The sequence below is a fragment of the Cervus canadensis genome, chromosome 10, assembly GCF_019320065.1.
Source record: "Cervus canadensis isolate Bull #8, Minnesota chromosome 10, ASM1932006v1, whole genome shotgun sequence".
NCBI classification, from domain to species: domain Eukaryota; kingdom Metazoa; phylum Chordata; class Mammalia; order Artiodactyla; family Cervidae; genus Cervus; species Cervus canadensis.
Genome location: NC_057395.1, coordinates 38,548,373 through 38,573,198, shown reverse-complemented (window position 1 = coordinate 38,573,198; position 24,826 = coordinate 38,548,373). Strand labels below are relative to the sequence as shown.

Genomic DNA, 24,826 nt, shown 5'->3' with positions numbered 1-24,826 from the left:
TCCATGCTTCATTTTCACTTTTCTGGAGTAGAAAAAGATGAAATACTTTCCAGCTCATTCCGCAAGACCAGTGTGACTCTAACCTCAAAACTGTTCAAGGAGAGCATTAGAAAAAGAGAAGATTACAGACAAACCTCATTTGAGAATTTTGATATAAAATTACTAAATAAAATGCTAATAAACTAAATCTAGAAATCTCTTTAAAAGAACAATGTATCTTGATGGAACAGAACTTTTCCTAAGAATTCAAGGCCAGTTGAACACTAAGAAATTTAAATAGATTAAAAGAGGACAACTAGATGATTCTCTTAAAAAATGTGGAAAGGCATTTGATAAAAAGGGGCAACCTGTTTAGTTACATATGTGTTTTAGGCAGGGGATTCCTTATCAAATAATCTAGGAATGGAAAGAGAATCCCTTAACATGATGAAGTGATCATATCAGAAGCTTGCTGTGAAAATTATACTTAAAGGTAAAAAATAAGGAAAATTCCCTTTAGTGTCTGTCATCACTGCTATTACTCAACACTGAGAAAACTTGGTCAGTGAGATGCAATAGCTGGAGGATGGAAGAAAGGGAAAGAGGGGAGGAAATAAATACCTGAAACTGTTACTCTCTGAAGGTTATATGTGTTTGTGTATCTTAACAATTCAACTGGATATAAGAAAAATATACAAATCCAACAGATTTCTAGTATATCTAGTGATGACTATTATAAAATGTAACAGACAAGTCATTCACAATAGAAACAATAAGAGCAACAAAAGATCCTATACTTAACTTAAGGAGAAATACACAGACCCTATGTAAAGGAAAAATACAAAAACGTGTTGAACATCATGAAAGATGCTCATAATAAATAGAGAAATAAACCATATGCCTGAGTGGGAAGACCTGACATAATAAAGATATTAAATTCTGTGCTATCCTAATTTCCAATGGGATTTTTTTAAGTAGAACTTGTCAAACTTCTTCCAAAGTCCGACTAGAAAAGTACATTCGATAGTCTAGATGAGAATACTTTGAAAAAAGTGAATATAAAGTAGACACAGCCTGACAGACGTCAACATGTACAACAAAGCCACAGTCGTGAAAGCAGTGTGCTACTGACAGAGGAGCAGATTTTAGGTCTGACGGTATTCAGTACAGTCTAGAAACAGACACACACATAAGGGAAGCACTGCAAATCAGTAAGGAGCAGTGGATGCACTCAGGATGTCATGCTAGGACAACTGGCTATCAATGTGGAAAAGAAATCAGATCTTCACCTCATACCATTTATAAAAACACTTTAGGTAAATTATGAACATAAAAGTGAAAGTGTTAGTCGCTCACTCCTGACTCCTTTCGACTCCATGGACTGTGGCCCACCAGGCTTCTCTATCCAAGAAATTATCCAGGCAAGAATACTGGAGCGGGTTGCCATTCCCCACTCCAGCGGATCTTCGAACCCCGGTCTCCTGCATTATAGGCAGATTCTTTACCGACTGAGCCCCCAGGGAAGCCTGATTATGAGCATGTAAGTGTACAAATAAAATAATACAAGCAGTAGAAGTAACTGTGGAAGCAAACTTTTATAAAATTAGGAGAGTCTTCCTAAAACAACACAGATAGAACCCCTGCAGATTTAACAAGGGTCCCTCGCCCACCTCCCGGCCTAGCACCTGGGCAGATGGTCTACCTGCCACCAGTGCCCTGACCCCTGCTGGGCTCCCTAATACTCCTGGGAGACGTTCCCCCTACCCCTTCTGGGCTCCCTAATACTCCTGGGAGACGTTCCCCCTACCCCTGCTGGGCTCCCTAATACTCCTGGGAGACGTTCCCCCTACCCCTTCTGGGCTCCCTAATACTCCTGGGAGACGTTCCCCCTACCCCTGCTGGGCTCCCTAATACTCCTGGGAGATGTTCCCCCTACCCCTGCTGGGCTCCCTAATACTCCTGGGAGATGTTCCCCCTACCCCTTCTGGGCTCCCTAATACTCCTGGGAGATGTTCCCCCTACCCCTGCTGGGCTCCCTAATACTCCTGGGAGATGTTCCCCCTGTTGCTCAGAGCCCAGGTTCTGCTTCTAACAGAGATAAAATGGTCTGTATTTAATTATGACTTTCAGTAAACTGTGGGCTCCCTTCTCTCCCTAAAAATGTCACAGGATCTCAGATGATCAAGGGTAATAAGGTAATTCCCTGGAGAAGGAAATGGCAACCCACTCCAATATTCTTGCCGGGGAAATCCCATGGACAGAGGAGCCTGGCAGGCTACAGTCCGTATGGGGCTGCAAAGAGGCAGACACGACTGAGACTAAACAACAACAAAAAGTACTTATGGGTTATCTTGTCACAAGCCCTCATTTTATGGCTAAAAGTACCAAGGCCCTTGGAGCACATTATCAGTTGCTAGCAGTTCTGGGTGAATATGGAGATCCTGATGTCTAAGGTGATGCCATAACTTCCTGTGGCTAAATCTACAAGTGGGTGATTTCAGGTCGGGTAAGAAGGGAGGCTGGAGCGAAATTTGGGGCATAGTAAAGTCATTTTCCAAACCACAGATGAAGCAGCAGATATTTAACTATAGTAAAATATACATTGAACTGGTCATGCTTCCACTGGGCCTCGACCCAGAGCTTTATACTATCATTCTAATTTAATTAGAGCACCAGAGAGTGAGGTCAAACACAGATCATTTACCTTTCTGCTTCTTCTCTGAGTTTCCTATTAGTGTTTCACCGAGTGTGTGTAGGGGGTTGGGGATTAGGAATGGTATTTGGGGGTTGGTAGTATGTCATGAAATCATAAAGTTGAGCTTTTTTTATATTTTCCTAATGAGAGAAAAGTTATTCTAACTATAAACTAAAAGTTTTACTGCTTCAGTCATAGTAACCGTGAAATAGAACTCAAACACCTTTCAAGATAGTTGAGAATGACTATTTCAGATGATTTACATTTATACTTTTTCAAGCACGTTTTAAGAAAAAAATATAAATTCAAAAAAAAAAGCTCCTGGAAGAAAAAAGTACACAGGGTAGATAAACTGGAGGTCCCATGGGTCATGAGTAAATCTGAATTGGTGCCATAATTTCTGAAAAGGTCTAAAGTAAAGGAACCCAGGAGACAGGAAAAACTACAACAAAACCAACTGCACTACTGACGAAGTTGTGAAAAAACTCCTTGATCCAGCTGGAGAGATTTAGCAGCCCGGGAGAGGAGAAAAGAAAGAAAAAATACAGCGAGACGAAATGCAACCAAGACGATTAAGAAAGATGCAAAACAATGATAACATTCGGCCTCGGCTGCAAATCAGGGAAGGCTGGTGGTTCTCAAGCAGCCATTTAGCTCTGTGCTGGGCGAAGACATCACAGCAAAGGCACTTGGCACCAAGTGACTTCTGGTTGGGAGTTTACGTTTAGAAATGTAAGACCCAGTAACATCTAAGGAATTCTTGTTCTTGCCAGCCAGCCACCCTCTTGCCCCGAAGCCATGTGACAAATGATCCCGAATACCACTCTGCCTTTTACGCATCTGCTGTCTAAATCAGTGCAGAAACTGGAAGCAGCGACTCTGAATTTTGGCCTCAGCAAAAGGGTACATTTTAGTGTCATAATGACAGTCTTGGCAGAACAGGGTCTTCTTACTTGCAATGTCTCTGCCATGCTGAGAGCTCTGTCCACCGTAACCTGTATCTGGCTTTAGTGAGGGACCATCAGTTCTCAATTTCAAATGCAGGGGCGATGGTGTGGAAGCTTGAGAGCAACTGTTTCTTGGAAATTCCGCTTTATGAATGGTTGTCTCCAACTTTCAGCACTTTAAAAAGGTTTCCTTTTCATTTGCATTGTGTTTCCATTTTAATTTTATCTCACCAAATGAGTCCTTTCAACATCACTGTTTTAAAATACGTTTTTCTCTTCATTTACATGAAGCTCAATCAAAGGCAGAACTGCTTTATATAATGGTGCCCAAAAAGGAACACAGTCTTTCTGTCGAAGATGTCCATCATGGTCCCTCTAGCCAAGCACCGAGTCAGTGGGCAAGAGGCTTCTCTAACCCCACTGCAGCCCAGGGGCTGTGGAAGACAACACACAAACTCACAGTGCCATCCAGCCACATAGCAAGGTGCTGCCCAAACCTGGGGCCTGGGGATGTCTACACTGCAATTCAGCTTTTCCCACACTCGCGGAGTGGAGTGTCTGACCTGAGGGAAAGCTACAGGTGAGCCTGACCCCAAAGCACCTTAGTGTTACCTTTGCACTTCCACGTCCTACTGGCCTGAGGGAAAAAAGACTCAGCACTGTGAGAAGCCAACGAGTGATGTCACTGCTAAGCTGAGTCCCATCTAACCTCCCCAAACCACTCTCCAGTCGGACTGTTGGTATCACTCCCATGTTCTTCAGACCACTTTCAGGTCATGAGGCAAGGTCTCCAGGGTAGACCCATGGCAGAGGAAGGATACTGCTGGTCATTTTCAAAAGCTACTTTGTTGTCCGAACTGTGTTTAATTCTACTGCTACGACTGCTACACACATATACACACACACACACACACACACACACACACAAGAGACTTCTGCCCCACAGCAGGGACCGCTAGAGATCTTCTACAAACCATTTCTCTTCTCTGAGCAACACAGCATAACCCCTAGGTACCAGATGTCTGTTACAGTCTACCATCTACCAACACGTGTGAAGACCTTTCCACTGCAACCATTAAAACAGACAAGTTTCTGATTGAAGCCTGTGTGCCCAGGGCCTGTGCTCCACAAGAAAACCCACTGCCATGAAAAGCCTGTGCACCGCAACGAAGAACAGCCCCCACCTGCCACAACTCGAGAAAGCCCTCACAGCAACGAAGACACAATACAGTCAAAAGTAAATTAAAAAAAAAAAAAAAAAAGAATCAGGGAAGGGAAGGTAGCAATAAGAGACCTAAGCTATCAAAAAAGATGAGTTTTTAAAAAATGCACAACCATCTATCCTAAATTCTGAAAAGTTCAACACTAACGACACGATTTGTAAAATAAAATTAAATTAATTGAAATTGCCAAAAACCATAGACTTACAGTACCAATGATGAGGATCACAATTCCATGCAACGCAACCACCTGCAAACAAAACCTCAACCATTTCAGTGCTCAGCGTAGAACCCAAAGCAATGTCCTAATCTGCAAATTAAGGGATTGAACTGGAAGACCCTTTAAAGTTCACTGCTGAATTTATAAAAATCCTTGACCATTTTCCTCTTTAGTAAGATGACAATAAGACAAATTGGGTAACGAAGAAAAGAAAGGTTCATTACACAGCTGCCATTTAAACATGCCATCCTTCATTTAAACTGAAAACCATGAACAATTCAAATGTGAAAAAAACTGAACAAAGTGAATAAAATTATTATTACTTTTCTTCCTCAAAAACCACAATTATAGATGATACAATGTCTAATAGAAACAAGAACAAAATTTTAAAGTACCCAAATTCTGGGCTAGAAGAAAACAGGTATTTATTCTGAGTAAAAATTCTGTTACATCAACAAGACAAATTTTGACATAGAAAAATACCTGTTTAATTTTAGAAACAAAGTCGGAGGCAGAAGGGAAAAACTAACTGTGACTCACCAAAAAGAAAGAAAGAAAAAAAAGAAACCACTTCCATGTTCATTAAACAGAATGTCTTGTTATTTTCACAGACAGTAAAAACTTTTTGACATCCTTCTCAGTCCCAGGCTGGAGAGGTGTCAACGGATCTTATTTGGTCTTGTCAGTGTGTAAAGAGTTTACAAACCTGACTAAATTTAGAATTAGCAGGAGTTAGGCACTTATATTCCTTATACACAGAAGAAGGGGAAAAAGGTCCTTTTATGCCAGCTTTGAGTTTGGCTTGAGTTTTTATGACTTATTTAGAAGCCCTAGGGAATGAAAAGAGTCTCTTAATGGAAACACTGACACAGTCTTAAATGCAATGACATGAACCAGCACTTCTATGAAACTACACCAGGTGTGACTGAACACTGCAGCAAGTCTGAAATGCACAGTGTCAGGAAATCAATTACCATGGATGGAATGCCAGGAGACAGTCCTGCCAAAATACAGGGGATACCCCCACAGAATCAAAAGGTGACGTTGATAAACTTGTTTTTAATAGGAAAATAGGTAAAAAATGTATGAGATCTATATTCTTACATGTGGAGGGCAGAGAAAACGTAAAATTTCTGCATAGACTTTCTCCAATTTCACCTTAGGATTAAAAACAGTCATTCTTAAAAAGCCAAAGTAGTCATGTCAACCCTGACAGTTAATGGGACAGAAGAGTTTAAATCATTGGATCTAAATCTGCACTGTGTTTCTTAAACCTCACCCACAAAGTGACGACCTAGATAAGTGGACAATAGATATCATTACTTAATGAAGTCAAATCCATAAAAGTTCCTTTTCTATTTGCCTGTCTGCTACACTTTTTTATTCTTCAGTGGATTTTTTTTTAAACTGCGTATGTTTTCCACTTATCATCCTTACATTTTCCTGAAAGTCACTTTTAACTTGAAAACTGGTTTCGTTTCATTTTATACTTTCTAAGTTTTTATTTCAACTCTCTTAAACATCTCGTAGTTCTAAGCTTCATTCTGCTCAGTTTTTTCCACCAGTTTTAACTTTCTCTGCGTTTGCCTTTTTTAAAAACCCATTTAAACGTATTTAGGACCATTTTCTTTCCCTTGTCACGGTCACAGACACAGATCGACATGTACACACGTACATTACAATGTCTTTGGCGATTTAAGAGGCAGACAGACGAAATCATGAAAACACTAACTCATTCACTTAAGAGTTCCGGAGCAAATACGTGAGACACACTGTGTTAAGTGCTAGGGGGACAATAAAAAGGAATAAAATTCTATTTCAGGGCATTCGAGGGCTTTTAATGCACACAAATCGGTGAGTATCAGCACAAAAGGAGAGAGACCATACAGCTGCACTCCAGGAAGCCTTCTCTCTACAGACACACAAATTTGAAAACAACGTCATCATTCTAAGCCTCCACTTGGAGAAAACAATATAAGAGGACGAAAAAAAAAAAAAAGTCAGGATCCAACACAGCCCTAAAAAAGGTGTACATTTTCTAAACGAAGCTGCTGTGTATTTTCACTTTGTAAACCAAGTTGTTGAATGGGGTTGCTAAGTCTTAACATCTGCATATAGACTTTTTCAGGCTTTCACATAACTCTGAAATGAAAATATCTCCTGCCATATCAATAAATGAGAAATGTCACAGACATCAGTAATTTCTAGCCTTCAAATGTGAATGAGGGCTCCCAAAACTGCAGTCCAGCAGATGTTGCCACCCACCACAGTGATTGCTGAGGGGCGGGGGAAATGCAAGAAGCAAGGTGAACAAGGAAACAGGATTGATCCAGATACATGAGGTGCACATATGAAAGGAATGAATTCAGTGAACCCAGACGCTTGCATCTTCGCATACATAGAAGGCTAAACTCAGTAACTTGATACCTGATCTTTGATGTTCAGATGGCCTGTTCCCTTTGTTGCAAACTTGTATATAGTCTCCTGCCTCCTTGGAGCAGTCTTCTCAGGGCTACTGAAATGAGCTAGAGTCCTAAACATTCCCATCAAATAAAACAACTCTCTACATTCAGGTTGTGACCATGTATTTTTTTAGTCGACAATACCAAATAACAAACAAAGAAAAGTGAATGAAAAACTAACCCCCAAAGGAGCTTATGCTAAACTGCTTATGCCAAAGCTTGTTCTCTTTTTCTATTTTTGTTTGCCATGACTCTCTCAGCCTTTTAACATTACGTGGAACATTTAAGCAGCTTCATTTAAAATCTGCAAGAAGAAAATTTACTTTCAAAAGTCAAGCTAATGTGCTACTTCAGAAATAATCCAAGTGAATGTGTTTTGCCATTATCATCACTGATAAATATTTAAACATCTACAGTGTTCAATAATATCATGCTTAAATTTTTATAATTCTATCCCAAGCCTCCCCAAAGGTCAGAATTTCTGTAAGTCTCATTTCAAAGGTTACTGCTCTGGAGTAAGTAATTAGGAAAGACCCCTTTTTAAAAAGGTTATCAGAAAGATGCTGTTCTTTATTCAAAGGTGTCAGGAGCAAGTTTAGTCTGGAAGCATATAAAAAGCAACAGGAAGAGGAGTTTAGGGAAGATGTGGGGATGCTGAGACAACAACCCACAGGCAGTGTTTCATCCTGTATGTCCAGAGGAACAGAAAATTCTATCTTTTTAAAAATCAGTCCTGAAATTTCTATCTGGAAATTTCACTTCGGAGGAAAACCTCATTTCCAGATGGTATCTGATAGGTGAGGTATTATTGTAGTAAAAGACACAAGACAGAAAAAAAAAATTGGATAACCTTTCACGTATCCTTTAAATGTCACTAACTGGGCTGGTGACAGAGGGTTTTATTATTCCCTGCTGGAGCACATCAACAGTCATTTGCATGCCAGGAAAAGAATGTCTGGAATCATCCAACAGGGCTGAGCTTAATCTTTCACTAAAAACAAGGAAGTGACAAGCATAAAAAGGGAAATAAAAGAAGATGAAAGTATCCAAAGTCGACTTACTGGTCAACAAAATTCCAAAGAGAAAATAGCGTGGACACAGAAACCCACACTATCCTTAAGAGTAACGCCTTCTCTCAGCTACCATGAGGCTTTCTTTAAGCTACCCCCCAAACACCTGAAATTGATGAAACAAGAGTCCTCATTCAGTGTTCAAAAAGATCTGGCAAGGCAGTTCTTTAAATCTTTCCCTCTGCTTCATTTAATCTATGATTTTTTTCGACAAGCAGCCCAGCATAAAACCCAGGGCTCTGGTGAGCCTGGAGTGTTTTCGATATGTGATGTGAATGCCTGAAGGACACCTCGTACCGTGTCCCAGAAGTGCACTGTGAAATCAGTGGTTGAGAACAGAGAGTGCATTTCTCCAAAGAAACTAGGCTATATAGATTACAGTTAAATCCAAGGTTAACCCAATGGTTTATTCAACTCATGAGCATCCCTATGTTTTACTATGGAAAATACCAGCTTAATTTCTAAAGTACACGAGTGTGCAGGAAGACAGCGAAAAAAGAACATCTCCACCACAACCCCCCACTCCCCACCTCCTGGGGTCATCGTTAGCCAAGAACAAAATTTGGAAATGGCATTTAGCGTTGTGTCCTCCCAGATTTACTTTCTGCTGCTTCGTTTGTCTTTCCCCAGTAACCAAAATCCCTAGTTCCCTCATTTTGCAGGCCATTCAAATGGCCATTTCCTCCCAAAGAGACTGGTTTACGGAATAAATGATTTCTTTCTTCTTTCCATCAAAATCTCCACTGCTTCCGGGATATTCACCTTCATCAAGTGGAGGGAAAGCTAACCTGGTTAATTCACACTAATATAGAAAAGAGTTCTATCCACCATTATGTTTTTGCTATACCAGATGTGTATAATTAAGAAGGATTCCAGGCAATTTAATAAGATGAAGTTGAAACATTCAGGCTTTAGGGAGCAGAGTAAATTTATGAATTATGTACTGGGGAGGCAGTGGGGCTCAGAGAGTAACCATTAGCATGTACTAGCCATTTATAAGCTGATCACTTGTGAGCTGCGGAAAGAAACAGCAGGATAGGAACTTGTCCAGCAACAGAGCAGGGAGGTTCACACATTTTATTTCAAGACTTGCCTGTCCTTCCCCTCATCAAGCATACCTCTTAGAAGTGACTCCTCTCTTCTTCACTGAAGAAGATTTAACAGGCTTGGTTTGGAGGGTAAATTAAACTTGAATCCAAGTTAGAAAAGGCTCTATGGAGGACACCCTCTGGAAGATGCTACAGATGTTCACAGATGGTCCCATTTGGAGAAGCTCAACTACTGAGTCAAGAGGAATGGAAGTGGGCATGAAGCTACAGCCCTTATCCTGATATCTCTGAGAACAGGCCCATCCAAAGACTAGAGACCTGAAGGGCAGTTTGCAATGGGAAGTCACTCTACCCAATATCTGAAAATTACCATTGGAATGGCAACCCACTCCAGTATGCTTGCTTGGAGAATTCCATGGACAGAGGAGCCTGGTTACAGTTCATGGGGTTACAAAGAATTGGACATGCCTGAGCGACTAACACTTAACCTAACATGATGAAGAGGACTGTAATTTTAATTTAGATAACTTCATTGAACAAATGAGACCAAGTGGCTAGATTTTCTTGCATATTACTTAATTCTATTTAGAAGGAATAACGTTAATAATTCTGATCAATTCTTATGTTATGATTGCTGCTGTTAGAATACTTGTGTGTGTGTGTGTGTGTGTGTGTGTGTGTGTGAGAGAGAGAGAGAGAGAGAGAGCGCTCAGTCATGTCTGATTCTTTGCGACCCCATGAACTGTATGGCCTACCAGGTTCCTCTGTCCATGGAATTTTCCAGGCAAGAATACTGGAGTGGGTTGCCACTTCCTTCTCCAGGGGACGTTTCCAACCCAGGGATCGAACCTGCATGTCTTTTGTCTTCTGCATTGGCAGGCGGGTTCTTTACCATCAGAGCCACCAGGGAAGCCGTCAGAATACTTATTGATAGCCTGCTATGCCCTTGAAAAAATGTCTTTTTTTCCTACATGATGTGGGTGATTGCAGATTACAGAGAAATATTTAATATCTACATAAAATAAAATAAAAAAACATGTTTGTATCTACTTGGATGGTGTCTAGTAATATCTTCAATTAGGATTACTGCTTTATGATCTCCCAGACTTCTCCCTCCTAGAATTTAACAAGGGAAATGAAATTCAGTGATTACCCTTCCAAAAACCAACTCTTTCTTTCACTTGGCTTTTTGCCTCCATATATTTAATGAAATGCATCATGAGATTGCAGCTGTCTTACAAAAATGGGTAGAAGAAATGGATACAATTTTAAGCACAGATAAAGCAATAAATTGTATTTAAAGGTCATCTCTTCTGAGTAGGTCACCTACTCCTATACAGCAAGGGTGGGAGAAGGGGTGTTCAATAGCAGTCTTAGAAGTTTGCTGTTTAGGTGAGGAAAAAAGATATAATCAGAAAGAACTGAAGAAATTCAGAACAAGCCTGTGTGCCAGGGAAAACCAAAGCAGTTTCTCAGAAAGTATTTATTGAAATTCCCTGTTCTACTACTCATGCATGACTGCTAACCCAGCTACAACTGCAGCAATATTGTCAGTTTTCACAGAAGACAGTCATTTGGTGTTTTGGTCTGAAATTTAGTAGACCAGTCTTAGACCAACCGCTCTTGCTTCATTTTCCATCCACAAATTCTACAATTTTATTCTGTTCTTTTAAAGCTTATACACATGCACAAGAAACCAGAAGCTTACGTGTCTAGGCTGTGATCTCACTGCTTGCATAACTAAAAGATAGGTTTTTATTTAAAAATAGAATTTGGCAAATGAATAGTCCATAACCCGAACCAAGTGCATCTGGAATGCTTTAATAAAAATAAATGGCCAGGCTATTTCACTTTGAAAAGCATCGACTGTACAAGATGTTAGTCCCTCTCTGATTTTATATTTTGTCACCTTTGAAAAGAGCTTGCATTTTCAGAAGACCCACACATGCTGGGAAAATTTCACAGGCACATGATATTGTTTTTACTGGGCAACATAAATTTACAAGAAAAAGAAAAAAAATTTTAAAGAACAGATCTCAATTACCCCCACCTCATTCAACCGTAATTTTTATTGTTTTTATCTTTCTTGTCTTGTCCATACACACTTGTCATATTCAGGGCATCCTCAATTAAAATTTTTCCACTTAACATTAGATGATTATCAATATTTCCTACATTGTTTCATAGTCAGTATCAGTACCACAAATAAAAATTTTGACCTTATGCTGTCTTAATCTGGTTGGAGGTTAGGAAAACATTTACATTTTTTACTTCCTATGTTTTTATATGTTCCAGAAACATATACAAAGCATAGGAATTAATTATTTCTTTAAAGTTTGAAAAAGAAATCCAATGGCTTTATCAAGCATTTGGGAACCGAGTTTACTAAAAACCTTAATTTTTCCTGCATTAGCAGTCATTTAAAACTTTTCTTACAAAAAAAAAAAAAAAACTTTTCTTACTATGAATTAACAATTTGTGTAGATAATACACTTTATCCATACATCTGCATACGGTATACTGTCAAACGATTGTGTGTAGTACTTTATAATAATTTTTTAAAATATTATTTTAATCAAAAATATGTTGACTGCTATATCCTCTTTCTCACTTCCAACTTTGAGTTAATTTTTGCTTATTTCTTTTACTACTGACTTCAAAGAGCCAACTCTTGATTTATTTATCTGTTTTTCAGTATTTATTTTACCATTTTTTGTTTTCTGTTTATTCCTTTTTCAATTATCTGTACTTGAATGACTTGATTTTTTTTTTTTCCTTTTTCTGAAAATAAACATTCTGAATTACAAGTTCTGGTCTGGCCACATCAGTTAGGTATTAACAGATAGTTTGAACTTTTTTGTTTTTGGCTAAATTATCTTTTATTGTATGTTTCACTTCTTCCTAGACACAATTATTACTTACAAGCCTATGTATTTCTGAGTGTCTGGAAATGTTTTCATTGTCGGAGTTGGAGATACAAACAGAAAATGAGATTAAGTCATTAAAAATGTACTGAGACATCTTCTGAATCCTCATAGATAGTGTATCTTGTACATATTTGTAGACACTTGAAAATCAGATTTATGACTAGCCTTAAGGATATATTCAGCAGACCGACTTTAAATGTCTTTATAAAGCTCTATTGTTTATATATCAAGCTTCTTGATATTATAAGGACTCAAGGTAGTAGTACATGCATATTATTTAGCATAGAACCCAGTATATCACAAATATTCAATTAGTGACTGGTGACAACATGTGTAATAATAACAGCAGTCTAGCAGTAATTACATTCCTCGGACCCCTGGTGCAGGCTCAGCAGCACTGCTGATCTATAGGAAAGTCACTAGCTATCTGTTTTTTGTCTGGGCTTTCTTATCTGTGACATAATACGGCTGGACTCCACACTTCCTGAAGCTAATTCCCGGGGTAACATTTCTAAATCTCACTGCCTGGCATTTTCAGGACGTGGACTCTACCTATACCAGATGTAGAACACACACAATCCTTTGTCCTAAAGCAAACTTGCTCAAACACTCTTTACATGCAAAGTTCTGGGGGAACTGAAGTCAAGATAGAAAATTTTACCAAGCTTGCCACTCCATCTGAAAGCTGACGACAGGTGGAAATTGATTCATTTTTTCTGAACTAAAAGTAAAGATTTCAAAGCTATTTATCAGCCCTACTTGTGTTTTTCAGAAATAAAAGTAAGATTTCCAAAGCAATTTAAGCCACTTTTCCTTCACAAACATCTCGCCGACCCATGCTAGTTTATATTCATTTTCCATCAATATAAGCAGTCAAAGAATTTAAGAGAAAAGATGGAATACAAAATATTTGCATGGCTGGTTATGATCTGGGACATTCCTCCATTATAATTTATTCTTAAAGCCAACATTTATCTCCTCTAAGTATGTTTATTGCTAAGATTGAAGATCTTCATTGAGGATGAAAACTTCCCAGTAGACCATCATCTGCTAACAAGCGTTAACTGCTAATGAAGAACAAAACGAAAGCTTTCAAATTGAACTGTGGGCCATACGTGCAAATCTGATGTGCTGGCTATAAAAATTATGTCTTGACACCTGTAGAAAAAAGCCCTCTGCTGCAGCCTTCATTCTGTTTAAACAAGGTTATCACGAAAAGCACAGACTTACCTGTGCGATAGACAAAGTTGCCTTCCGTTTCTGACGACGAGGGAGATACCAACTCCTCCTCAAACTCATTGGAACTAAAAGATCCCGAATGGTTTCTTTGCCTTGTCTTTCCCATCATGGCCGCATTTGTGACCATGACGTGTCTCAAAGAGTCGTTAAGGTAACGATTCAACAAGCTGCTCTTGTATTTGGGGGGTGATACGTAGTCCTCACTGGCTCGTGACTCTGGCCGGACTCCAGCCTTTATGACTGAGCTCTCACTTTTAATCACGGGATGGTGAACTGGATTATTATAGCCTCCATCATTCATGTGGTTTCGTGGAGGGTTTTCTCCATCTAAGAAGGAAAATACCACTAGGAAGTTCTTACACGTACTTTTCCCCAGACACCCAATTGTTATATTTAGTGATTTAAAATATACATGTAGGAAGAATATTTAAAGTGTGTAAAGTTATCTTTGATATTTAAAATTAATTTTTAGGCAAAGAAAAACAGGAATCTAAGTAATTTCTCCCTTTGGCATTTTAATGTTAATAAACTTCACAGAAAATGTTATTCTGACACATGATAAATCTATGAACAAGAGGAAACAGCCATAATCTGGCTGGTCATTTATAGTATTATAAAAGTCAAGTTACCTTGTACAATAAAAAAGAACCATTATGACAGCATTATGTTTTGTGGGATCGACCTTAGAAATAGGAATTGAGGTGAATGTCTCCTTACAGAGGCAGAGTAAAGAAAGCAAGATAAAAATGTTAACAAACCTTCAGAACAGGAGTCATCACTGCTCACACTGAGCCGCTCAGCATTCCCTTGAACATACTTGTTGTATAACTTTATTCTTAAGGCCCAGCTTAAATCTGGCTGTCGAACAGTATTCTTAAGCCGACGTCTTGCATTAGCAAACCAATTTGACACCTAAAAAGGTTTTATTTCTCAGTTAACACAACATAAAAAATTATCCATCATACAGTTACTTTCCCAGAAAGGACCTAAGCCTCTCTCATAATCTCTGATCATTACATATTCTCAGACATGACAGTACTAGAATTCATATCTGTTCATTCATTCATTCAACAAATGTGCTGAGCCCTTACTGTACAGACTGAGAACTAGCTATATCCTGGGAATAAAAAAATATTAAAGGACTTTGCCCTAAAATTTTGAAGCTAGTAAGAGAGGTAGGAGAATACACAAATAACTCTAAAATCTATTCACCATTGCCAAGACACGGAAGCAACTTAAATGTCCATCAACAGAGAAATGGATAAGGAAGATATGGTACATACACCCAATGGAATATTACTCAGCCATAAGAAAGAAAAATGCAATTTGCAACCACATGGATGGACCCAGAGATAATCAAACTAAGTGAAGTAAGTCAGAAAAAGAAAGACAACTACCATATGATATCAGTTCTATGTGGAACCCAAAAAGTGACACAAGTGAACCAAACAATGAAATAAAAAAAGAATCAAGGAATACATATATATATGTCTATAACAGAATACATATATGTCTATAACATATAAACATAATACATATATACATGTCTGTAATATATAAACAGAATACATACATATATGTCTATAACGGAATCATCTTGGTAATTAACAAATTGTAAATCAACTATAACTCAAAAAAATAATTCTAATATAGGAAAGAAGGTGATAAATGGCTTAAGATGCATTAAAATAAAATCTTACAGCAATGAAACAGAAAGAGAGGTTACTTTCATGTGACTCAAGAGTTCGTGAAGCTAGACTTTGAAGGAATATGTCAGGGATAATGGCGGGGAAGTGTGTTTCCAGTACAGACTTGGAACAATAGAAATCAAATTACAGAGACATTATGGGAGATAAATAAGAGGGAAGAATTAGAGATGCCCTTGAGTTATCAAACTTATATAAGAAGAGAAGACAGTGCCATTCTGAGGAAGAAAGAATTGTTTGAGGGTGAAATGATGGGTTTGGTCTGGGAACGTTTATAGTTTGAGGTACCAGAAAAGCATACAGGTGAAATATGCAGTGAGAAAATAAAAAGGCCATCTGAGATTCAAGGGCAAGGAAGATCAGATTTGGGTCAAATGCACAGAAGTGAGAGCTGAGGTTGTGACAGTAGTTAGAATGAAAAGAGAGTCAAGGAACAAACCCTGGAAACCTCTAGCAATTAAGGAGGTAGCAACTGGCAAAGCAGAGATAAAGCAATCAGACAAGTAGAGAGAGAAAAGGCCAAATAACACCCAGCTTTAAGCTAAAAATTAAGTGCTTCTAAATAGGTGATGGCAAAGAAATGAATACTGCAAAATAAAGTTAGTCCCGTTGTTTTTGTTTAAGGTGCTGCTGGATTTCTGGAGGGCTTCCCTGGTGGCTCAGATGGTAAAGAATCTGCCTGCAATGCAGAGGACCTGGGTTCAATCCCTGGGTCGGGAAGATCCCCTGAGAAGGGAATGGTTACCCTCTCCGGTATTCTTGCCTGGAAAATCCCATGGATAGAGGAGCCTGGCAGACAACAGTCCATGGGGTCGCAAAGAGCTGGACACAGTTTCGCAAAGGGCTGGACACAATTTCTAGAGGCTAAAATGACACTTGACATTTCTTTTTAAATATCATGTTCTCATCCAAATATATAGATATTAAAAACCTGAAAGGCTAATATTTGCCTTTAAAAGGATGAAATGTGGAAAGAAGATTATGTCTTTCTGTCAATTTTTTCTATAACATGATCCCACAGTATATTAACGGTTTGTGTGGTGGTACTTGCTCTGGAATTTCTTTTCTTTTTTTTTTTTAACATTTAGTCTATAAATACACTTTTTTTTTTTTTTGCACATTACTCAAGCCTTAATTATTTAATGAACCTGTGGTGAATCCTACTTTAAAAAAAAAACAATAACTTATTTTTCTTTTTTCCCCCGTGGGTAAAACAAGGTAGTCTATCCCAGTTTATATACACACAAACCATATCATACATAACATATATATTCAATTCATATATAATATACATATGTTCAATGTTAACCTACCTTTCTGTCTTAAGTAATGATGACTGTCCTCAAATTTATGAGCAGTGGTGTAACATCTCACCATGGCATTTCAGAAGCCTTAGACACTACCAACCACTCTTCCTGCCAAACTGTGCTATTATTACTATGGTTTTAGCCTGACTTCAAATTCTCCATCTCCTCCAACCTCTACAAACCGAAAACCTCTGGGGCTATTCATTCAACAAACACACACTGAGAAGGTCTTGTATGCCATGGTGTTAAGTGCTAGGAATGAATAAACTTTGTCCCCTACACACACAGAAGGACTCGCAGTGAAGAGATTAATTATGACACACGGGTGAACCTGCACTATGGAGGCATGAAATGCCTGCTCAATTTTTTCTCAAACCTCTCTCTAGTCTCCAAGTCATGGCCAAAATGTTCGTCCATGTCCTCATCAGTACTAACTGGAACACTTAGAACATTATTATTATTATTTTTTTTTTTAGAACATTATTTTTTGAACTTCCTTATCTTTCTTTCTGCCCACGTGAATGGATCTTCAAATTCAAGTGATGATGCACTGTTGTGATTTAATTACTTAACATCTTCAAATCCTCATTCATGTCCTGTTATCCTCCAACTGTGGTGTAACAGAAAGAGACTCGGTTTCCTCTTTTGACTTTGCCAAAAACAGGCTATGTGAGTTTAGGTAAGTCATTCAATTTTTCAGAATTTCATGGTTCCTGACATCCTTGCCAGCTCTGAAAATTAAAATCTGCAAATTATTGTCCACACTCTCCTACACAAGTATTAATCTATCTCCTTTATGGTTGGTACCAACCTACCTTCTGCCCTTGACCACCACTTCCTTCAGCAATCACAGAGGGGTGTTTAATGTCCTTCTCTGCTCCTCTCACACAGGACAGCCTGCAACTTCCCCTTTGCCACGTCACTTAAAAGAATCCAACTCCAGAAATTTTTTGTTACTTTCTCTACTAAACACCATATAATTCAGAGGCTAATCTTAAATCTTAACTGATCTTAACTCTTAATACAACCAACAAATTGTACCACATAGTGTAAAATCCAATTCTTATGAAACTCTTCATGTTTTTATTAAAATGCAATGGACTTCTTATTTAAAAAAATCAATACACTTATAATTCTAACATACAAAAATAGGAACCCTTAAATGTCATGGTGGGACTGACTAGATTTTCATATACAGTAATCACATTTTTTTTATGTTTTACCTATTCATAGTTCTTACCAGAGTATATTAATCATACACCAGAAGATTTTCCATAAAGGTTTGCTGGTGTCTAATAGGTTCTTTCTAAACTGATTTCAGAAGTCTGACTGGCACCCAATCTACTAACACATTTACTCTGCCAATGTTTTATTATCAGAAATTTACAGTACAGCCTTAATGACTGTATATAGTTGGGGGTGTTTAATATCCTCCTGTGTTAAGTCATACGAACAGCAGACGATAGGTGGCGAACAAATCTGCATAAGTATCATTTCTCAAGTTTTTTCCCGATTAATTGATGCAAAGGCCCTCTGTTTCACTGAAGGTGAAAACACCAGTTCAAATTTGCCACACTTAACTTTCTATGGATTCCTTCAGGTTATCATTCAAATTCTCTTGAAATTCTATTTTACATGCAACAAGCCTCCTTACCAAGGCTAGGTGCTGCAACAGCATTTTAACGTCAAACTCAGAGCTTTTAAAAACACTGTATTTTATAGGGAAAGCTTAGAAAACCAAATATCTAGAAGCTGGAAGAAAAACTAAGTCATTTTCATCCTACTCTAACTGAAGTGTTTACATTCATATTGGCAGAGCAATCATTATGGTAAACCCAAGGGGATATTCTGGTATCTGTCTACCTTTGAACGCACAGAATTAACTTATACTCAGTCACTCTACTGAAATATTGAACACCTCCTTTCTACATCATGTAGTTTAACACTTAAACTAATACAGAAGAGGACTTCCCTGATGGTCCAGTGGTTAAGAAATCTGCCTGCCAATATAGGGGACGTGGGTTCGATCCCTGGTCCAGGAAGATCCCATTTGCCTCAAGGCAACTAAGACCATACTTGGCAACTACTGAAGCCAGAGTACCCTAGAGCCTGTGCTCTGAAACGAGAAACCACTGTAAAGAGAAGCCTGTGCACCACAAATAGAGAATAGCTCCCGCTCACTGCAACTAGAGAAAGCCCACGCATAGCAACAAAGACCCAGAATGTCAAAAAAAAAAAAAAAGAATGCAGGACCAATCTGAGATTTTGTTGAAAATTTAACAGTAGCCATAAGCCTTGCAGTTGATAACTGCACACATATCTCAGCAGACACATTCAATACTAAGCAAAAGCTATGTCAACATGGAGACAATATCTTGCAATATAGCAGATTTCACCAAATGATACATGGCTATATGACAGGAATTTGGAACATCTACTATAAGTGTATGGCTTCCCTGATAGCTCAGTTGGTAAGAATCTCCCTGCAATGCAGGAGACCCTGGTTCAATTCCTGGGTCAGGAAGATCCGCTGGAGAAGGGACAGGCTACCCACTCCAGTATTGTTGGGCTTCCCTTGTGGCTCAGCTGGTAAAGAATCCACCTGCAATGCGGGAGACCTGGGTTCTCTCTCGCTGGGTTGGGAAGATCCCCTGGAGAAGGGAAAGGCTACCCACTCCAGTATTCTGGGCTGGAGAATTCCATGGACTGTATAGGCCATGGGGTCGCAAAGAGTTGGACATGACTGAGCAACTTTCAATTCACTTCACTTCACTTCAGTTAAGTGAAGGGAGCATTAACATCCAATCACTAAATACAGTCTCAAACTCTACTTGCATTGCACTCTGTATTGTTATCTGAAAAAAAAACAATCATTTCACTCTTATAATCCAGAAAAAAATATTTTTTAAATATACATGCATAAGCAATGGGAAATCCTGACACCAGGTACAGCCCTCATCTGCCTTTCTTTGAAAAACTTCTTCAGAGTCAGTTACTGCCTGGGTAAGCTCCATATCCTACAATAACACAAAACCCCAATCACACACTTGTTATTCCACAATAAAGTTGTTTATATTTTGAGAGTAGAGAGTGTATTTTCACAATGTTTGAACAATGGTCAGTCATAGGAAATAAGCACTATGGAATTGTTTTGGTTGGTAAAAGTCAAAACACGCACACAAATCATCTTCCTGTTAATTTTTTATAAAAATCCTTATATCTTATTAGGAAGATGGCAGATTAATAACACAAAGAGTTATAACTAATTAAGACAAGTTGCCAAGTCTAGTGGGTGGAAAAAGATGAAGTTTGCGTAAATATCTCTCTCTGCTTCATCTTCCAGGGATGAACAAAACGTAGTCTTGTTTAATGCCCTTTAGAGCTTCTATTTATCGGAAAAAGTAACTTATGTGATCTTAAAACATTCCCTCCATTAAAGTTTCAGCTTTTTGTTTCTAGGCTTAATGGAGATGACCAACCAGGTTTTACACTCTTCAGAGTAGCAAAATAAGGCAAAAGCACTTCTTATGAAAAGTTTGAGAGTTTGACCACACAATCAAAAAGGAAATATTAAGTGCAAAAGAAATTTTCAAAATTATGACACTCTTGCAGTTAATGAATAAATAACTACGCTGACAACTTAATATAAATTATGAGAAGCAGAGATAAGAAGTATTATAATAAACAAAAAATATAGTCTGGAGCCAGAAATAAAGGAAATATTCCATATTTGTCTATAGACACAAAATATGACATATTTCTAGATAAACTAAAAATAATAAGGTTGGTTACATGCTTGTTCTGTAGAACTAACATGCGTCATTAAAGATAATTCATTCATTTTCTGCTGCTCTCCATGTATTTCCTACAATGAGATAAATTTTCAAACCAGAATATCTTCCTCTGATTTCAAGACATTCTCCAGTTTTCAGAAATATGTCTGGATAAGTCACATGGTGATTCCAGCAGTATTCCCCAATTAAGACCTATTCAAACACGTATGAAGAGTTTACTACATGGGAAGTACTGGACTGGGGTGAAATGGGAAGATGAAGATGGATAAGACATGATCACTCTTGTCAAGAAGGCTGAGTGAATAGGAGAAATTGATTCAGTGGGAGAACCTGACTCCTGAAACAGAAGTCTGATTTCCAGGGCTCAAGAAGCTTTATTCAGATCACAGCTTGACATTTTTCCCCCAGAAGTAAAAGGCATTGACATAATTTATTTGGTTTCCACAGAGTCAAAATTTGTTTTGGATGTTTAATACATGTCTGACTTATACAGACTCCTTATATTCATAAATATACATATTTTCTTCAATAGACATTCCATTGTGCCTAATTGAGAATAACTAGATCCAAACTGAATGCTATATAAGGGTCCCTTGGTCATTCTATACATTTTGAATTTTTCCATTTATCACTTTAATATTCTAGAAACCAACTTCATTTACTATAAAATTTGGAAATCATTAAATGGGTATCAATTATAATTATAAATAAGTACCTCTGCCCCATTCAAAAATTACATATTTGTGGGCATTTTATTTTCTGAAGACTATAGTGAAATAGAAAAAATAATGGCAAAATTTTTCATACATGTATAAAAACTTCAGGTAAATTAGAAAAATGCAATAATTTTTCCAAGATCTTAACACAAAAAGAATTGTTAACTGCATCTGAATGACCATTTCAGGTAGAAAACAATTTAATTTTGTATTAAAAAATAACTATTTCCATTGCAGCTCAAAAAACTACTGCACATAAAAATTTAAATGTCTCTGCTAATGACAAATACATTTCATGTTTAAAAATGTCCTAAATATGTCATAAACATTTTTTGCTTTGTGTCTGAAAGAATGGCAAGTATTAAATATGGAACTATATAATCAATAATCTAATGCTTTACTGTTGACATCAGAGTGAAATATTCATACAGCTCTATAAAGTAGTGTATTTTCAAAATAAATAGCATACCAGGTTAAACTGAAATCTGAACACATGCATTTGTTTTCTTAAGTCAAGTTTTTCTGATTGGAATAACTTATTTAAAAACTAATTTTGAACATCACTAGTTTATGTTAAAATAAAAAATCATAGTTTTATGTTAAACAGATATTAAGCCAAGAACACTAAATTAATTTTCCCCTCCAGTGCTGCAGCAAATCACTATTAATACTATTGCCTGTTAATATAAAGCAAAACAGATGTTTTTCTCTACAATCATACTCTGAAAATAAGCAGAAAATGCATATTACAGTTTTAATAAGGCTGAATACAAGTCAATTTTCATGCTTTGTCAAACTTTCTAGTAATTCCTAAAAGGACAGTCTTACACTCTGGAAAGAAATCTTTGTTATCTAATAGTTAAATATTCCCTGCTATTTGGGGGTTTTCACTGTAACTTTCACAGAATGACCAAAATTTCATGATGCAGTGATGCAGCGCTACATTATGCATGAGATTTATTGGCTCATTTAGCTCCTCCTCCTCCTCCTCTTTTTCTCAGTTAAATGCTTTGTTTGATGCATAAAAGTTTATCTTAACTACATTTATGAAAGAAAACTTGTGTGATGGAAAGAGCATTTGATATAGAATTACATTATTTCCAGGCCTTCCCTACCCCTTGGAACACAACTTCTTCCTGCCTTGATTACATCATCTACACAAGGCTGATAAGGGCTCTATCCATGTCACCCAAGCTTGTGATACTATGGAGGGGAAAAACTTGTCAAATGTAATTCACTAGATTGGCAACAAACTCACACCATTTCTCTACACTTGAACAAGTAACCCTGACATTTGAAATCTGCCTCATTTTAGCCTGAGTAGAAAGATAAACAGCGGCAAAACTGTGTGGATTCTAGCTAATGCCCTGGGTGTCATTTATTAAAAAAGAAGAAAAAGAAAAGAAAATCCCAAATCCACTTCTTGCCTTTCCAATCCACCTCCTAGCTCTGTCAAGAATGGTTAAAAGTTATCCTGTACTTGACCTTTAACATGGGGCCCTGATGTGGGGTGTCTTTCTGCCTGGTTTTCAAAGTGTGGTTTCAGCATCACCCCCAATAACTTGTTAGAATGCAAATTATCGTTCTCGCCCAAGGACTACCAGAAACTCCGGGTGGGGCGCAGCAATGCGTGTTTCAACAAGTTCTCCTGGTGAGTCTGATGCGTACACAAGTTTGAAAATCACCGCTGGGGTAGTCCATCCGTAGCCATCTATACTTGCATAGAATCTGTACACCTTCTCATAAGTCCGCACTTGACTTTTCACTGCTCTCCCTAACGAACACCACACAATCCCTCCCGGACCAAACTGAGATAAGATGGGAGGAAACCCGGAGGCTCTTCCCGCATCAGCGCTCTGCCCTGTGCCCGCCTTGCATCACCCACAGGCCGGAGGACCCAGAGGAGCATCCGGACCGGCCGGTCTCGGCCCGTCCTTTCCCAGCAGCGGGGAAGAGAAAGGCGGCCTGCGCGCCGGCCTCGCCTCACCAAGAGAGGGGCAGGGGCTCGTGGCCCCGATTACCTGCACCAGCGTCATCTGCGAGCCGAGCGCCAGGAGAATCTTCTCGGTCTTGGTGGGATACGGGTTGTCGCGGTGCTTGTACAACCACTGCTTCAGGGGTCGCGCCATGTCCTGCAGGGCCTGCCGCTTGTGCCGCACCTTCCCGCCGTTCTGCCGGGCCCTGGGACAGCGAGAGAGGAGGGGCCGTGAGCCGCGCCCTCCTCCGCGACCCCGAGGGTCGCGTCTGCACGCGTCTCAGTGTGGACCCCTGTCCCGCGCGCGCGGACGTGGAGGAGGCTTTAGAGGTGCCAGGGCGCAGATGGCCTGGGAGTCACAGGACAAGGCCACCAGCTTTATACTGAAAGGGGGGGGGGGGGCGGGGAGAGATCCTGAAGCGAGAGGCTGGAGGGTTAGGTGGTCAGATCTGCGCAGCAGGGCTGTCCCTCCAGGGGCCCGGGCCTCGCGCGCGGGTCGTGTACACACGCCAAGAACATTCTTTCAGGGACTCAAGCCCCGCCGCTGGTCAAAGGTCGCCAATGGACGGTGGGAATAAAGCGAGGGGGTGATGGCCGCCCCTTGCCCTGGTTCCTCTGCGAACTCTCCCTATATCCTTGGATCCTCCGGGTAAAGGGGACACTGTCCAAGAAAGGGTTTGTGGAGGAAAGATGCTGAACTGGAAAAAACAAAACAAGTAACAAACAAGTAACCCAAAACACTGTCGGGGACTTTCCACCACATAAGGAAGAGCTTAAAAGTACGGACAGGACTGTCCCAGCGGCTAAAGTGTAAAGACCTCAGGAAGAGTTTTTTTCCAAGGAGGGAGAGCGGGCCGGGGCGCTGGGCGCTGCGCTCCTCGGCGGCTCCGGGAGGGGTCGCCGCGCCGCCGCCCGGGCGTCCCGGCCGCTCCGCGAGCTCGCGCGCCTGCGCCGCAGCCTCCAGGGCTTTTGCCTCTTTAAACTCTTTGAAATCCAATTCCATCCGTGAGGACTGGTAGTAACATTTTGACGAAACCTGATCTCTACTTCACTAACAGGCAACGCCGCAGAACAAGCAGCTGATGCAATCTCTCAGATGGACCGGCCAGCACGGCCGCCCGCCGCCCTCCTCGCCCCACCCCGCGGGGCGCTCCCGGAGTCGCCCGGACGTGGCGGGGCCGCAGACGGCCTCTGCACCGGAGCAGCTGGCGGCCTGCGAGCTCTTGCGCGCCTCCCACCCCACCCGCAGCCCTCGGCCCGCTAAACCGAAACCCAGGCCCCGCGGCACCCACCCTCCGGGCTCGCGGCGGACCCCGCCGAGCCGCGCGCGCATCCTGGGCGTCCTGCGCAGAGCCGACCTTCCCAAACACCTTGGCCGATGCAAGGCCCTGTCGTGACACAAGATAGGGAAGCCCACGGGGCTGGCCTGACCGGGGGGAGCCCCGACTGCCTGACCCTGCCCCGTGCTCGTGCACCCTAAGCAGGCCTTTCTGCCTCATCCTCAGCCGCGCAACTGCACA

At 39.8% G+C, this 24,826-nt stretch overlaps 1 protein-coding gene across 8 annotated transcripts in view; it reads right to left on the bottom strand.

The window, feature by feature from the left end:
- The window catches only part of MKX (mohawk homeobox), a 69,705-nt gene that overhangs the window by 41,660 nt on the left and 3,219 nt on the right, over positions 1-24,826 (bottom strand). For all 8 annotated transcript variants that reach the window (XM_043479559.1, XM_043479565.1, XM_043479558.1 and 5 more), the window contains exons 3-5: positions 23,353-23,512; positions 14,567-14,720; positions 13,800-14,135 (exon numbers count right to left, since the gene is read on the bottom strand). In XM_043479559.1, coding sequence (XP_043335494.1) covers positions 13,800-14,135; positions 14,567-14,720; positions 23,353-23,512 — 650 coding nt within the window. The remainder of the gene's footprint in view (positions 1-13,799; positions 14,136-14,566; positions 14,721-23,352; positions 23,513-24,826) is intronic.